General features: G+C 54.5%; 1 protein-coding gene across 2 annotated transcripts in view; it reads right to left on the bottom strand.

Annotated features, from left to right (window-relative positions):
• VSTM4 (V-set and transmembrane domain containing 4) overlaps positions 1 to 16,420 on the bottom strand; it is a 100,104-nt gene that overhangs the window by 54,171 nt on the left and 29,513 nt on the right. The window contains exons 3-4 of one of the 2 annotated variants that reach the window (XM_036356044.1): positions 15,436 to 15,501; positions 6,899 to 7,006 (exon numbers count right to left, since the gene is read on the bottom strand). In XM_036356044.1, coding sequence (XP_036211937.1) covers positions 6,899 to 7,006; positions 15,436 to 15,501 — 174 coding nt within the window. The remainder of the gene's footprint in view (positions 1 to 6,898; positions 7,007 to 15,435; positions 15,502 to 16,420) is intronic. The other variant, XM_036356046.1, reaches the window with a different exon arrangement.

The raw sequence follows: 16,420 nt of genomic DNA on the forward strand, positions 1-16,420 counted from the left end.
TGTTTGCTCACCTCTTGGCACTATGTGTTTTAACCAAGGTCACCTCTCTGAGAAAGGTTGTTTCTCCACACCTTTGGGGACCCCTGGACCTGCTGGGGTTGGACCCCAGCACACAGCCACCCCTTCCGCCTGGCAGTGGGACACAGCTCCGGCCCCTTTCCTGTAGCCTAGAAAAAGGGCCACGGGCCCTTAGACCCTATGGCCAAAAGGAGCAGCTGGGAGCAGGTGGGCAGGTGCCCAGCAGGCACAAGCGACAGTCCCCGTGAGCAGGAGCCTTGGGGACAAAGGGCTGAGGCTGCTCCCTGGGTTCTGGTGGGGCTCCAACCTGTCATCCTAAAAGCTCAGGTGAAGGTGGGCAGATTGCGGGGCCAGCCCAAAGCAGTGGGTCGGACACATTTCCCAAGAGGCACGGGCCTTGGAAACCAGCGTGTGTGAGGGACAACGGGACCGCCAGGCTGTGTCTCCGCGGTGACACGGAGTGCCAGGCCCCGGCACTAACACGAGCAGGGACGGGAGTCGCAGCATCGGGGAAGGAGAGAGCATCTTAGTGCTTGGCCAGTAACAAAGGGGACCACTAGCCCCAGCTCATGGGAACAGCGAGAGTCCCTGGAAAAGAAGGCAAGCAAGTCTGGGCTAAGGGCAGAGTGGCAGGGTGGCCGAGGAGAAGGGAGCTGGCCCCCTTAGACATGGCTTCCAGGATGGCTTTGCTTACCTCAGGGTCCCAGGGCCATGGCAGCAGGGGAGGGGACAGCGACTCAGAAGTCCTCTTGCAGACAGACATTGCTGAGGGAGGGGGAGCACGTGTGCAGCCTGACAAGCTGGAAGCACTGTGGCTGGCGTCCTGGTGGCAGCATGCAGAAGGCCCGCACCCCGCCATGCACGGAAAGCCTGACACCATCACTACAGCAGGGGACTGGGCCTCCACACGCCAAGCACTGCTCTAAGTGCTCCTGCGTATTAATAGTTTTAACCAAGATGATGCACATGTGTCACGATGCATTACATGTAAGAAGGTGCTACATTTGAGTTATAAGGGTGCTGTTGGGTTTTATGTGGACATGTGGTTTGGCCCACGAATGCATGACTGCCCCATGAGAGCCAGGACCGCCCGCTGCTAACCATAAAGGCAGCAGCCTGCGGGTGCAGCCCCACCTAAGGGAGGGGCCCTGCCCCTGCCTCACTCTGGGAGCTGCTGGATCTGCTGCTTTGGAATGGGAGCCACGCCCTCCCCTCTCCTTCCCATCCGGGCCTGGGCACAATCTGTGCAGTGCTCCCGGAGCCAGCTGCTGCCTGGTGGAGGCCCGAGCACCTCCAGTCTCAGAGCCCAGCCCCTGGAGTGCAGCCCTGACTCACCCTCGAGCTGGGAGCTCCCCTTGGTCCCCTGGGTCTGTCCAGTTTTCCTTGTGTGGTGGTTTAAGATGACCACAACTTCTTTGCCACTCTTCCCACAAAGAAGTGGACTCACCTCCCTTCCCAAGTCTGGGATGCCCTCACGAGTTGCTTTGCCCAACAGAATGTGGCAGAGTGACCACTGTGCAGTGTCCGGTCGAGGCACACACTTGAAGCCCACAGTCACCAATAGGGTGGTCTGGGCACCCACCCTGCTGGTGAGACAAGAGGGGGAGGGAGAGGGAGAGAGAGACAGAACAGAGAGAGAGAGGTGGAGGGTGGGAGGGGCAATGGTATGGGCCCTGCTGCCCCAGCCGTGTCCGAGGTGGGACCCAGGGCTGACAGTGGCACCCTCCTGGGCCTCCAGCTCCAGTCAACTCCAGATGACAGAGGCCACGTGGAAACCCCAGGTGGCTCCCAGCAGAACCGCCTCGCTGAGCCCAGCCCGACTGCAGAACCCTGAGGAAGTAAACGTTGAAAGCCACCGTGTTTGGGACGGCGTGTACTCGGCAGGGATGCCCGGGATTAGCACTGCATGTGCTCGGGGAAGAGCGCATTCGGTGACAAGCCCATCATCATACACGTGGTCTGTCTACATCCTCAGAACCAACGAAAACAAGGTCGTACTTATCAGGCCCCCTCCATCCATGCAGATCATTTTTTTTTTTTAAATTTCATGAAGAAAACAGGTTTCAAAGGGTCTTGTGATCCTCAGTGGAGGCTCTGGGCTCCTCACTGCAAATCTACCCACCAACCTGCTGCTGAAACGCCACGGATTCTGAGCCAGGGCTGCCTTCTTGGGCAGCCTGAGGTGACTGCGCCCTCCGAAGCTGTCTGCAGTAGCTATGGGGCCCTGGGGGTAGCTTCTGTGGAGGTTCGGAGCTGGGAGGGGTCGGTTTGGGGCTCTGTGCAATGTCTGAACAATTCACTGCGCCCTGCATGCCCACTTCTCCCATGTGAAAGGGGCCTAATCAGACGACTTACATGGCAAAGGACGAGAGCAGACCTTCACGGGGCCTGTCCCAGGGCTCCTGGAGGACTAGTGTCCTCCAGCTCAAGGGACAGAGCCTGAGACCTGGGCAAAGACAGCTCCACGCCCAAGGGAGCGGCCCACCCCTGAGGGCCACTGCAGCTCTGCGGGCATGTCTGACTGTCACCGGACCGAGGGCAGTGCCTGGCAACCAGGCGGCAGACAGCAGGCCTGCTGGACTCGCAGCAACATACCACAGTCCACAGGACTCTGGTGGCTCTCCCGGCGTCCATGCAGAGAAAACAGCTGATCATCAGAGCCTGGGACCTGAATCCATTCATATATAAACATGGGAATGTGTGTGCCTCATTTAAATACGGTGAATGTTTAAGGAATGCATTTTATTTGAAACTTTAGGAACACTTGGGATTTTAGAGATCTCATCATTATGAGCAGTGCCACTCCAACTTTAAGGCACACCTGTGTCAGCCCACACTGGTCCCTGTCACATGCATATTGAGTCTTAGTATATATATACTGTGTGTGTGTGTGTGTATGTGTGTGTGTGTATATATATATATATATCCCACATTCAAAGGCTGTTAAATCACGTTGTTTACCCATATCTTCAGAAAAAAATCACTTCTACTGTCTTGGTAAACAACCTGCTTCCCTATTTATAATGGTCTGGCCCTCTAGCAACTTCAGTGGGAAATTATAGTTAATTTGCCTAGAAACGTCAGGTGGCCATAATAATCTGACCACTCAGTGTATATAATTATTTAGCCTTTATTTCAAATACAAATATATATATATGTAAATACAATGCATGTAGCTATAATGCAATATAAATGTAATGCACAGTCATGTGTTGCTTAACAACAGGGCTGTATTCTAAGAAATGTGTCATTAGGCAATTTCATCCTGTGCAAACATCATAGAGTGACTTAGCAAACCTAGATGGCCCAGCCTACTCCACACCCAGCCTGTAGCCTATGGCTCCGGGGCTACAAACCTGGACAGCATGTCACTGTACTGAATACCGCAGGCAACTGTGACACAGCAGTGAATGCTTCTGTACTAAGCCTGGAGGAGGCACAGGAGAATATGGTATGCAAGGTAAAGTGGGACACCGTGTAAGGCACTCACCGTGAACGGAGCTGGCAGGCCTGGGCGCTGCTCTGCGTGAGTCAGCGAGCGAGGGTGGGTGCCGAGGCCAGGTCATGACTGCCCACTCCTGCAGACTTCACACACCCTGTACACTCAGGCTACACTGCCTTTATACAGCACCACAAGCACAATCAGAAGACGCGTTAAACATGAGATGGACGAGGCTGCTGCCCGCGTGATACCACACCGCTTCACAGCAGACTTGGTAAGCTGGCGTGCACTCTAAAATGACGGTGATAGGTGGGGTATAGTGAATGCGTAAACCACTAACACAGTCACGTACTGTCATTATCGAGTGTATGCACTGCATGTGTGCTGTACTTCCAGGGGACTGGGGCACAGTGGGTTTGCTACACCAGCATCACCACAGACACGTGGGTAAAGTGTTGCTACAACATCACAACAGCTGTGATGTCACTAGGTGAAAGTTTTCAGCTCCATTATAATCTTATGGGACCATCATCATACATGTGGTCTGTCGCTGACCAAGACATCATGATGCAGCACATGACTGTACAGACACTCAACATATGTATATCATGTATGCATACTACATGTAAACATAATATATGTAACTATGTATATGCATATGTAAAATGATTTCATAAAGAAATATTGCCTTCTCTAAAATGCAAACATTCAAAGGGAGAGGTGCAATACTAAAGTCTGTTTTATTGTGCTATAAATTTCGTTTGCTTTATTTCTCCTTTATATGATAGTTAGAGCATCAAATTGGTTTTTGTGGCTACGGGTAGCATATTTTCTCTATGAATTTCACTTCAAAATAGTAATGGGATTATCTCCATATATTTGCTGCAAAGGGGAGCTGGGTGGCATAGAGGTAAGAAGACCTGGCTCTGAGTTCTCGCTGCTGTAAGTGGCCTCCTGCCAGCAGCGGTGGTGCCACCTGGGGCCCCGTGAGAAATGCAGACTCTCGGGCCTGCCCAGAGGCTCTGAGTCAGGACCTGCATTGGAGCAGGTGCCCAAGCGGACGGCCTGCCCCTGAGGGCTGGGGCCATGCTGCTCTGAGGGGCCTGGGTGGGGGCTCGCAGGGTCCCAGACAAGGTCCTGTCTATGATCCCAGCCTGGGCGACAGGATGCCAGCCTGCTGGCGGCAGCGGCACCAAACCAAAGCCGAGCCCTGAGGAGCTGCAGGAGCTGCGAAGTGCTATTAGGGAAGGACCTCAGCCAGCCGCCACGAGGGCTGAAGGAGAACACTTGGGCAGGTGAGCCCCAGACAGCTGAGGCATTTTTGAATAGAAATGTGGGAGGCTGGGGAGCAGCAGCCTGGGGCTTGGACACTCCCTGTTCCATGACTTGATCAAACTCCTTGGCTGTCTGTCCAATGGGAGCGATCGGGCACGGGCTGGCCCGTGGATGCCCAGGCAAAGCTCTCCACAGCTCAGGAGGCTTTTGGACACTGTGCCCAGCGGCACCGCGGGAGCCTGCCCCTGCTGGCCTGGAGGAGTCGTCTCCGGAGCTGAGGACCTTGCTCTGCTTCCCTCATCCTGCCTGTGACTAACAGCCCGGGACTCGGGCCGACTCTCTCATGCCCTGAGCGCAGGCGGAGGTGTCCTCGAGCAAGGCAGACCTGGGCTGCCTCTGTGGCTTCCAAACTCTCGCAGCTGGGAGCCCAGCAGCTGGACCACAGGCCCACTTGTCCCGCGTTTGCTGAGCAGCTGCCAGGAGCCAAGTGCCAGGAGAGCAGAGACGCATGGCCCAGCCTCGCACACTGTGCTCCCGAAGGGCAGGTGGTGCTCACAGGCCACGAGCTCCCAGGAGGGTCCAGGGTTAGAGCGGGTGTGAGCTCGGGGCCTGCTGACGACGTGGGCAGATGCCACGAGGAGGTTCTCGGAGCCCGTGCACACAGCACCCGGGAAGGGCTCCGGCTGGGAGGAGGCTCTGGCTCCAGCCCTCGCTCCCCCTGCAGCGCTTGGTGTGTTGGGAGTGTCAGCACCCTCACGGGGACCCTGTCCCCTTCCTCCACCCTGCCCAGCCCGGGACGCCTGCCAGGCCCTGCCCTGTGGGTTTGGGTTGGTGGGACCAGGGCATCTGCAGGAGCGGAACCGGGAGGGCAGGCGGAGGAGGGTGCTCCTGCCCGCCCTGCTGCCTCTTGGTCCCGTGTGGCTGAGTCCCTCTTCTGAGGCTCCTGTGATGACATTTCTCCCACAGTCAGTCGCAGTTACTACAAGTTCCAGGAACCTCTCCTCCCCTTGTCCCCTAAGGTCTGGGGTGGAAACGGGTTCCCACAGGTGCTGGTCAGTGCCTGCCTCCCCCTTGGTCCCCTCAGCCCTGCTTGCCCCTCTCAGGAGAGTCCCCCCGGGAAACGCTGCTCAGCCTCCTTCTTAGAGTGCGCCCTTCAGCCGTGACCTCCAAATCTAACACCTCCCAACCTCATGACCTCAGTATAACTGCAGCTACAGGCCATCACAAACACAGGACACTTACACGGAGCCAGGGGTGCTAAGGGCTTTTTTGTTTTTACCCGAATCCGGAAGCCGTCCTGACACCGCTATGCTACTGTTTGCCCTTTACCAGACGGGGAAGGTGAGGCACGGCGGGTGAGTCACCGGCGGGTGAGTCACCAGCTGGTAAGTGAAGAATCGCCGTTTGAACCGAAGCGGTCCAATGTGGGAGCCCAGCTCTTCCCCGGATCCCCCTGGAGCTCAGCGTCCGCATCCGGTTCAGAAATTCTGAAGGGGCTCAGGAGGGCAGCTCAGAGGAAACTGCAGGAGCTGCTGGAGCAGGACATCGGGCTCCGTGAGGGGGCTGCAGGCAGGCGGCAGGCAGACCAGAGGGAGACGGAGTCACCAGGAAGACAGCAGAGCGGGAGGAGGCTGCGGACAGCCCGGGGGACAGGGACACCGACAAGGAAGGGAACACGCAGGCTGGGTGAGGGGAGAGGGTGGTCTTTCTAACCCCGGCCGGCCAGCCCAGAACCAGGCACTGAACTTAAATTATGAACCTACAACACTCAGTCTAAGGAAGGTGGTGCCGATCCCATCTCATGCAGGACGAGGAAACTGCAGTTAGGTGCTTAAGGAAGGTTTCTGAAACTGCCTTACATGGCAGAGCCCGCATCAAACCCAGGCTCATCCATGCGCAGCCCCTCGGGGAGAGTGACGGAGGGAAGGGCCTTAACCAGGACGGAGGGCATGTGAGGAAAAGGAGGACTTAAAGGCTGTCACCAGTGGTCACAGCAGGTTTTAGCAGAGTGCAAGGGGGACCCAGCACACTCACTCGGCTCTCCAGTCGCGGGGAAATAATTCCTGACTCATGATGCCTTTTTCAACCAAGGTGGTGCCTAGCCCAGCGCCCTCCCGGCGTCCGGTTTGCGTGTGCTCCCGTCCAGACATGGCGCCCTCTTACCTCTGGGTTTCCTCTTGCTGAGCACAGACTGCCAGGCGATGGCGAGGGTGAAGAGCAGCACGCTGAGGATGCCCAGGCAGCACAGGAGCACGGCGCACACGTAGAGATCTGCAAGGAGCCACAGCGTTACTGCCGGGACGCGCACGGCAGGGGACGCACGCGACAAACAGGCCTCACGCACTTCACACCAATCAAGTCCAAATGAACCGCAAACCCAAACGTAAAATAGAAGCTAGGAAACTTTTAGAAAAAAAGACAGGAGAAAAGTCTTTGGGGTCTAGGAGTAAGTAATGTTTAGTTAGCCTTGACACCAAAAGGGCCATCCATAAAAGGAGAAGTTAACACATTTGATGTAAGCAAATTAACATTTTTGCTCTATAAACACCCACATAAATAGGATGAAAAGATGAGCCACAGACTGGGAGAAACTGCTTACAAACCACAAACTGAGCAAAGGACTAACTAGTATCTAGACCAGTGATGGCGAACCTATGACACGCGTGTCAGAGGTGACACGAGAACTCATTTTTTTGGTTGATTTTTCTTTGTTAAATGGCATTTAAATATATAAAATAAATATCAAAAATATAAATCTTTGTTTTACTATGGTTGCAAATATAAAAAAAAATTTCTATATGTGACACGGCACCAGAGTTAAGTTAGGGTTTTTCAAAATGCTGACACGCCAAGCTCAAAAGATTCGCCATTACTGGTCTAGACTATAAAGAACTCTCAAAACTCAACAGTAAAACATAACAACCCTCTTCGAAAATGGGCAGAAACGTACAGAGACAATTAACCAAAAAGAATATACAGGCGGCAAACAAGCAGATAAAAATAAAATAAGATGTGTAACTTCCACAGCCATTAGGTCCAGCGGTTCTCAACCTGTGGGTCGCGACCCCTTTGGCGGTCGAACAACCCTTTCACAGGGGTCGCCTAAATACATCCTGCATATCAGATATTTACATTACGATTCATAACAGTAGCAATATTACAGTTATGAAGTAGCAACGAAAATAATTTTATGGTTGGGAGTCCCACAACATGAGGAACTGTATGAAAGGGCCGCGGCATTAGGAAGGTTGAGAACCACTGCATTAGTAAAATGTGCAGGTTCAGCACAAGGAGCCACACCTAGCACCACCGCTGAAATACAAGGAGGGAAACAACAGTGCTGGCCAGGACAGAGGCCCGGGCCGCGACACACGGCGGGTGAGAATGGGAAGTTGGCACAGCGCAGTCTCTTACAAGGCCCAGCATTCCACCCGCAGTCACAGAGAAACGGAGACTGCAGTTCACCCAGAAACATGCACGTTTGTCCACAGCAGCTCTGCAGACCACAGCCACAGCTGAGGACAGTGCAGACACCCTGCGGGGCACGGGGGACAGCTGAGCACCCCGGTGTGGACACGCCTGGCAGCAAGAGGAGCAGACCACTGAACGCGCTAACCTGGAGGAGCCTCCAGCGCTCCTCGCTGGGTGAAAATATCCCAGAAGGTTACGGACCGTGAGAGTTTACTTTGCATAATGTGTGCTTTGCATACCATTCTGCAATGACAGCACCACAGAAACAGAGATCAGAGGAGTGGGTGCAGAGGCTCCGGAGGGAGTCAGAGGACAATGGGCTTGGCTATATGGGACCCTGGTAGTGACGGGAATGTTCGCATCTGGGCTGCATCCACGTCAGCATCTTGGCTGCGATACTGCACTCGAGTTTTTCAAGATGTCACCATGGGGAGAAATCAGGCAAAGAGTACAAACCAATACAAAGCATCTATCTCTGTATTATTTCTTAGAAATACAGGCTAATCTACAATTTTCTCAAAAATAAAGGTTAAGTTGAAAGAGTTAAACCATGTTCATATATGCCTTAGCCAGTTTGGGCTACTATAACAAGACATGCTGGTGGCCTAAACAACAAACATTTATTTCTAGAAGATCAAGGTGCTGGTGGGTCTGGGGTCTGGGAAGAGCCCTCCTCCTGGTTAGAAGCACCCTCTCTTGGTGTCCTCAACGGGGGAACAAGCAGCAAGCAGGCTCTCAGGGTCCGCCTCTTACTCCATCCCCACGGCCTCATCACCACAAGGTTCTACCTCCTAACACCATCCCTTTAGGGGATGGGATTTCTACATGAAAATGCATCCATTTCTTAGAGTCCAATGACCAACTTTATCACCAGTCTGATGGATAAAATGCTCAGAAAGGGAAAAGGAAGCCAAAAGCTTTATTTTAATCTTCTTTGCAGCAAAATGCTGCAGATGGCTGACTTGGGAAATATTTAAACTTAGCACCAATGTTTCTCTGCTGACATAAATCTCTCCAGCAGGACAGGCACCGTGGGCAAGGTCAGCACGCTCCTGGGCACCTGGGGCATAACAAGGAGCATGCAGAGTGTGCTCCCGAGAGAGGCTGCACGGCACCCGCACCAGGAGGGCTGTGTGCCCAGGACAAGGCAGGCAGAGGGGGGCGGGCCCAGCTGGGCGAGAGCGGCTTCCCAGAGGACTGCAACTCTGCCTGAGTCATCTTTAAAATAACACAGAAAATGCAAAAATATGTGGAGAAAATAAATATATAGAGACAGAGAAACGAAGTATTCCGTCTCCATCACCCCGAGAGAAGACTGCTAGCATGCGGGTACTTTATTTGTATGTGCATATTTGTAAGTTAACATCATGTAGTTTCATACCTTGCTTTTTGATTAATCTCATTTTCTCATTAACCTCTCTTCAAAAAACGATTCTGGCCGAGCCAGTGTGGCTCAGTTGGTTGAGCATCATCCCATGCACCAAAAGGTCACTGGTTTGATTCCAGGTTGGGGCACATGCCTGGTGTGGGCTCCATCCCCAGTTGGGGGGCATGCAGGAGGCAACTAATTGGTGTTTCTATCTCACATCCATGTTTCTCTCTCCCTCCCTCCCCCTTCCCTTCTCTCTAAAATCAATAAAAACATATTTTTAGCCCTAACCGGTTTGGATCAGTGGATAGAGCGTCAGCCTGTTAAAGAAACATTGATTGGTTGCCTCTAGTATGCCCAGGAGCCAGGGGCACACGTCCCAGGTTCGATTCTGGTCAAGGGCATGTACCTGGGTTGCAGGCACATCCCCAATAGGAGGTGTGCAGGAGGCAGCTGATCGATGTTTCCTTCTCATCGATGTTTCTAACTCTCTATCCCTCTCCCTTCCTCTCTGTAAAAAATCAATAAAATATATTTTAAAAAAAAAACATATTTTAAAAAGATGATTCTGAACTGCTTTTAAAAATGTGATAAAAGTTTCTCATACATGATTTGATTGAATCTTCTTATTGGCTGCTAAAAGTGTTTCTGACAGTACATTAAAGTAAATGATTCTATGATGGACATTTATAAGCTTATATTGTAACACACCTCTCTCTCACATTATGTTGTTCAGATTAAGTTCCTAGAAGAAAAATTGCTAGTCGACAGAAATCCGCCTTTGGAAAGCCCTTGGGACCAGGAGAAGTAGTCCGGTCAGGGCTTGCACGGAAAAGGCAAGCGTGCTGGGCCGGCCTGGGGGACAGGTGGGGCTCATGGTCAATGTGACAGACGGAGGGAGAACGAGACGGACTCCGGCTCCCGGCTTCCTCTCGGCTCTCCCTGGCAGCTGGCCCCAGGGAAGCCCAGTGCGGTCGGCCAGGAGCCAGGGGCGCCCGCAGGAGCAGGCTCAGTGGCTTCTCTAGGGTGATGGGTCCTGCTCCCGGGAGCTAGAGCCTGGGCACCACCATGGAGACGCAGCAGGCCAAGGTGGCAGGTGAAGGGAGCACCGCGGACGCCTCAGGAAGCAGGGGCAGAAGGCACAGGCAGCGTCTCACAGAGGGAGTGGGGCTGGGGGAGGCATGGAAGGTGGGGAGTCAGCCACAGGGCAGAAGGCTGGGTGAGAGCTCCAGAGGCCACGAACTCCTGCAGAGCACTAGGTGCAGGAAAACGCCCGCTGGCTTCCCCACCACGAAGCCACTGGGACCGTCCAGTCCCGGGTCCCGGGGAAGCTACGCAGGGGATGGGGGCGCAGAGCAGGTTACAGGGGTCAGGAGTTCAGGGGTGTGTGAGGAGTTTGAGGCAGAACAGAGAAAACTCCCTCCTGTGACCAAAATTAAAGCAGCTCCGATGGGTGGCTCTGTGGTTAATATGGTGGAGCATCCGGAGTGGCCAGTGAGGAGGGAGGCGTGGCCTCCATTTAAAATAATGAGGCCCCGAGGGACAGAGCAGAGGTCCCGGGCAGGAAGCTGGACAGGATGCGGCCGGCCAGAGTGCGGGGTCATGTCACAGTCCTGGCTGGTTTTTGGTTGTTCATCCTTACCCGGGGTTTTAGAGAAGGAAGAAGGGAGGGAGGGAGAGAGGGAGGGAGGGAGGGAGGGAGGGAGGGAGGGAGGGAGAGAGAGAGAGAGAGAGAGAGAGGGAGAGAGGGAGAGAGAGAGAACGGGAGAGGAAGGAAGGAAGGAAGGAAGGAAGGAAGGAAGGAAGGAAGGAAGGAAGGAAGGAAGGAAGGAGGGAGGGAGGGAGGAGGGAGGGAGGGAGGGAGGGAGGGAGGGAGGGAGGGAGGGAGAAAGACATCAATGGGAGAGAGAAACATTGATTGGTTGCCTCTAGTATGCCCAACTGAGCCACACTGACCAGGGCACAGTCTTGGATTTTACACCATGGAGCAGACTCACTGGGAACAGGCTGCAGAGCCGAGTCTGGGACAAAGGGATGGGGAACAGTGTGGGCACAGTGCCAGGCAGACAGATGTGGGCCAGGTGGACACATCTGCCTCATAGGGATTCTGGAGAGGTGGCCCCTGGACCAGAAAGCAAGGAAAATGTGGTCTCAGTGTCATTCTCAGATGGAGAGAAGCTGTCCTACTGTGTGCTGCTGGAGCAGGCACCCCCATGCACAGCCCACCTCTGCATCTGAACTCTGCCCTTGGTTCTGGGACTGCAGAAACCACGGAAGGACAAGGCCACAGTGAGACAGTACCACCGTGTCCCCAGAGCATACGGTAGACATCTGTGGCCACTCTGCTCTGGCAGGAGGCGAGGGGCTCCAAGAGGCCCATGTTAGGGTTTCAGATCACAGCCTCCTCAACATGGCACAATGGGGGCTCTCCACAGGCAGCTACAGATACAGATCATAAAACATCAGGCCAGCCTGGAAGGCTCCGCTACCCGCCAAGCACACATGCCCTCCGGCCAGCAGGCACCAGCAGCCGGTGAGGCCGCACAGGCTCCGGTGACCGCCTGCACACTAGTGTGCCCTTGAAGCTGTGTGCACCTTAAAACATGTGGCCTCGCAGGAGGAGAGAAGCCAAAACACTGAGCTTCCCCAGGTTGGGCAGCAGCCATCATCCCAAAGTTCTCATGTTTTCCTCTGTTCCAAGCTTTCCTCCTGCTGCATAAAGACTATGCGAACCAAGACCCAGCCCTGAGCCCTGTGAGCCAGGCCACAGTTGCCACGGGTCCCAGGGCAGCTGGGGCAAAGCTGTGACCGGGCAGGCAGGCCGCTCGGGCCCAGGCAGTGCGCTCAGGCTGGCCTGCCGGCCCCACTCCTTCAACCCTTACGGAAACACCTCCCTGGCTACAGAGGCTGCTCAGAGGTCTTAGAACAGCCCAGGCTAAACAATGCTTGTCCAGACTGAATCCCAGCCTTCAGCTCCAAACTGAGCAAAACACCTGTGGCTTCACTACATCTGGGATTTGCTGTCAAGGTACCCCATTGACCTGCACCCTCAAATAATTCCAAAAACCCTGTTACATTCCCCAAATTCATCTGCATTTTTGCCTTCTGCCATTGCACTTCCAGAGTCACCAGTGCTATTTTTAGGCTCAATTGCAAGCCACCATGCAGAACACGGCCCCGGCCCAGGCCTCCCTGAAGCAGATGGTGGGGACAGCAGGCTGGAGAGATGATCGCCCCGTAGGGAGGCTGAAATGGTGCACAGGGTTGCATGCCCGCTCCCGTCCTCCCAGAAAGCCAGGCCACACAGGCCTGCAGAGTGGCCCCCAGAAGGCAGACAGCACCTGTTGCTGGGCAACCCGAGGCTGCCTGGGTATTCAGAGCTGCTTTGAAACCTGGTGGCCCAGCACCCCTCAGCTCAGGCAAGGAACCCAACTCTCCCGAACCACTGAATCTGGGAAGTGGATGCCAGTCCTCTCCATTTCCAGAGCCAACGCCAAGGCCGGGGAGATGGCAGCTCTGTGGAGGGGGCTGTGTACTCTGCCACTGTTTGCCCAGCCTGTGAAATCTGAGCAACAGCATCTCGTGAGAGGCCTGACAATGCCTTTTTGTGCTGCGGGTGCACAGCCAGGCCCCGCCAAGCCCCGGAGGATGGATGGCCGCCGGTAGGCCCCACTGTAGCTCTCCCATCCAGGAACAAAAGGGCAAAGGCCTGGGATCAGGCGCCGGGGAATTGCAACTGTACCCCTGACCTCGCCAACGCTGCGCCTGGGTTAAAAAAGCAAAGCCCAGAGAAACGGATGCCGAAATCCCAGGGGAAGGTGCCATGGAAACAGCTGCCTGCGGCATTCCTCAGGGTGGGAAGGCCAAGGCCGCCTTTCCCAGCGGGCCTCTGTTTCTGTGCCGAGAAGAGAGGGCCTGCTGGGCTGCCTGCACTGCATAGAGCTAAGCCGAGAGTAACCCTGACACTCTGTAGCCACACGTGGACTGCAAAGCGCTATTACCCGCAGAGTATCTTAGAGATGCTGATCGCGCTGCAAGGCGCTGGGGACTACACGCTACAGTCCTTCCAAGTACATCGTCCCCGTCCTGGAAACAGCGGGAGCCCTGACACTGCACATTCTCTGATCTCTTCCTGAACATGTAATCAGATTCTCAGGGGGGCATGGAGTCTGCGTTACTACTCCCAGACCCCCAGGAGACTGTGACCTGGTGGTAGAGCGGGCTCCCTCTGTCTCCGCGGCCAGCGACCTGCCTTAGGGCCTCCCAGGCCTCCCACCCATCACCGTCCTGGCCATAGAAGCTGGCGAAAGTCGACCGCTTTTCCTGCTGCCTCATCTTCCGAGGAGCCAAGTCACTTTCACGTTTGCTAATGAACAGACCTTCACTGAGTGAAAGGCTAAGGGAGGAAATCGGAGATTATTTGGCTGGTGGTCATAAATAAAGAAAAAGGCGGCTACAAACATGCAGAAGCAGAGCGGGGAACAAAGCATCACTGTTGGAGCGAAGCGCAACCAGGGAAACAGTATCTGTGACTCCGAAAGGCAACAGTCACCCTAATGGCCCACCTGAGTGACACCTACGGTTGGCAAGCAAGGCGCACAATTATGGCTGCACTTTCCCAAAAGGAAAAGTGCTTCTGAAAAAAGTCGTTATCGACTTTAGAGGGAGAGGGAGAGAGAGAAAAACCCCGGCCTGACCCACTGCTTGTATCTCGCTCCCACTGCTTCCCCCAGGGCAAGCTTTGCTCCCAGCACACCTGGTGAGCTACCTGAAGGGGATGGTGAGGCCCCAGGGCACACTCTCCTGGGATCCTTGTGACACGGTCACTCCCATCTATCCGTGCCTGCCGCACGTGAGTGGCCCCTCGCCAAGTCCCAACCAGCTCTTAGCAGGACTCGGGTTAATGCTGACAGAGGCCCTGCCTGGGAGCTGACAGGCACAGTACCTCAGTGCTTATGGTCAACGTCCTCAGCTCTGTGGTCACTGCTGTGGCTTTCCTGCCTTCGAGGCCCGGTTCCTCAGCCTTGGCAGGCGTGGCGTTAGGGGCGGAAAATTCTTTGCTGCGGGAAGCCGGCCTGGGCACTGTAGGCTGTTTGGCAGCATCCTTGGCCTCTGCCCAAGAGATGCCAGTAGCACCAAAATGCTAGTTGTGGCACCAACACCATATCCACCTGTTGGCCACTGTCCCTGGGGAGGCCCAGCTGCCTCCTGCTCAGGCCCTGCCCCAAGGCTCCAGGTGGAGCTGCCTCAGAACCCCCGAGTTCCTGGTGCTGTGAGCGAGGGCAGTGCCCGCCAAAGGGCATCCATGAGGGCTCCCGGGGACGCTGGTGTGGGCTGCGGGTCTGCGACCAGTTCGGGAGCCACTGCTCGAAGGCCTGGCTGTGCGGGAAGCAGCTGTGCTCTCAAGCCCTTCCCGCTCGTCAGAACCTCTGCAAATCGGGTGCAGGCATCAGTGCTTCCAACGACCCCTGCGACTCCAAATGGGTCAAAAAGCACTTGCTTCAGATTTCAAGCTGTTTGCAGATCCCAGGCTCCTATGAACCTGAGAAAGAACTAGTCGCAGTGGACGTATCTGCCATTTTTTGTTTTGCCTGAAGATCCTTCCCCAATATCACATGAGAGTAGGAATTCTGAAGCAAAACAAAGCCCCAAACGATGCAGCCTGGAGCTTCCACCTCCACGTTCCTAAACCCTTGGCACCACCAGAATTCCCATCCTACTCTTGAGTAAGTTTAGGGCGAGAAAACAACGTGATATTGTGGCAAATCTAAGAAGTTAGGGTCCTTTCTTCCTGTTCTATTCCTTCCCTCTCACCTTAAGGTGCAGTAGATCTTATAACAAAACAGAACGCAAGCTTTACCTGCAAAAAATGCCCACGTCCCCGTCTTCCCAAAGGATGAGTCTTCAGAAGCTTTGAGGGGAATCACTGCAAGACAAAACGACACAGCACAGTGTGAGCAGAGCAGCTATGGGCCCGGCCTGCCCCGAAGCCCGAAACCAGGCCGGACGGCACCCCGGACCTTTACATAGTCATCTTCGCCTGTGCAGAACCACAGTTACCGGCCACGACGCACGGGCCATAGAGAGGTGCCAGGGCTCGCGCGTAACCACTGAGAGATGTTGTCTGTTTAAAAGCCAATAAACGCCAAAGCTGGGATGCAGTTCAGTAGAAGTCCCACTGCCCCATATTCTCGCAAAACAGATTCCCCAGTGGGTATTCCAAGAACCAATACAGTATTGCTTTTACCATTTGGCATCTCAAGATAGAGAAGCCCAAGGTCACGTGGTGACTGGGCTCCGGGCTCTGAGCACCGTCTTCCATGCAGGACACCCACGGAGCAGCAGGACCTGGTGTTGGATTGAGTTGCCCTGTTTGCTTTCGGCCGCTGACTTCACTGGGCCTGCTCTGGACAGGCATGGGAACGGAGCTGAGTCACACTATTAAATCTGAACATCATACTAAATTAAGGAGTCTGAACCACAGAAAGTCCCATACACAGGGGTAATTCTATCTATAATAATAAAAGCATAATATGCTACTTAGACCAGACATCCTTCTGGATGACCTTCCGGATGACCAGATGAAGCCGGGGCTGCCAGGGAAGCCCGGGTCCCAGGTGCCAGAGGGAAGCCGGTGCAAGCAGCTGGGGGAAGGAAGGCCTACTCTTGCACAAATTTCATGCATTGGGCCTCTAGTCTGAAATAAAAATCTAAAAATTAACCCAACCAAAAAATGCAAGGTGCCAGGGAACTGAAATATTGTCCAATAGAATTTTCCAAGGTGATGGACATGGTGTCCCTGTGCTGCACACACAGTCCACCTGGCAGAGAAGCAGAATTTGTGA

This window comes from Myotis myotis, unplaced genomic scaffold, assembly GCF_014108235.1.
Source record: "Myotis myotis isolate mMyoMyo1 unplaced genomic scaffold, mMyoMyo1.p scaffold_m19_p_24, whole genome shotgun sequence".
Classification (NCBI taxonomy): Eukaryota; Metazoa; Chordata; class Mammalia; order Chiroptera; family Vespertilionidae; genus Myotis; species Myotis myotis.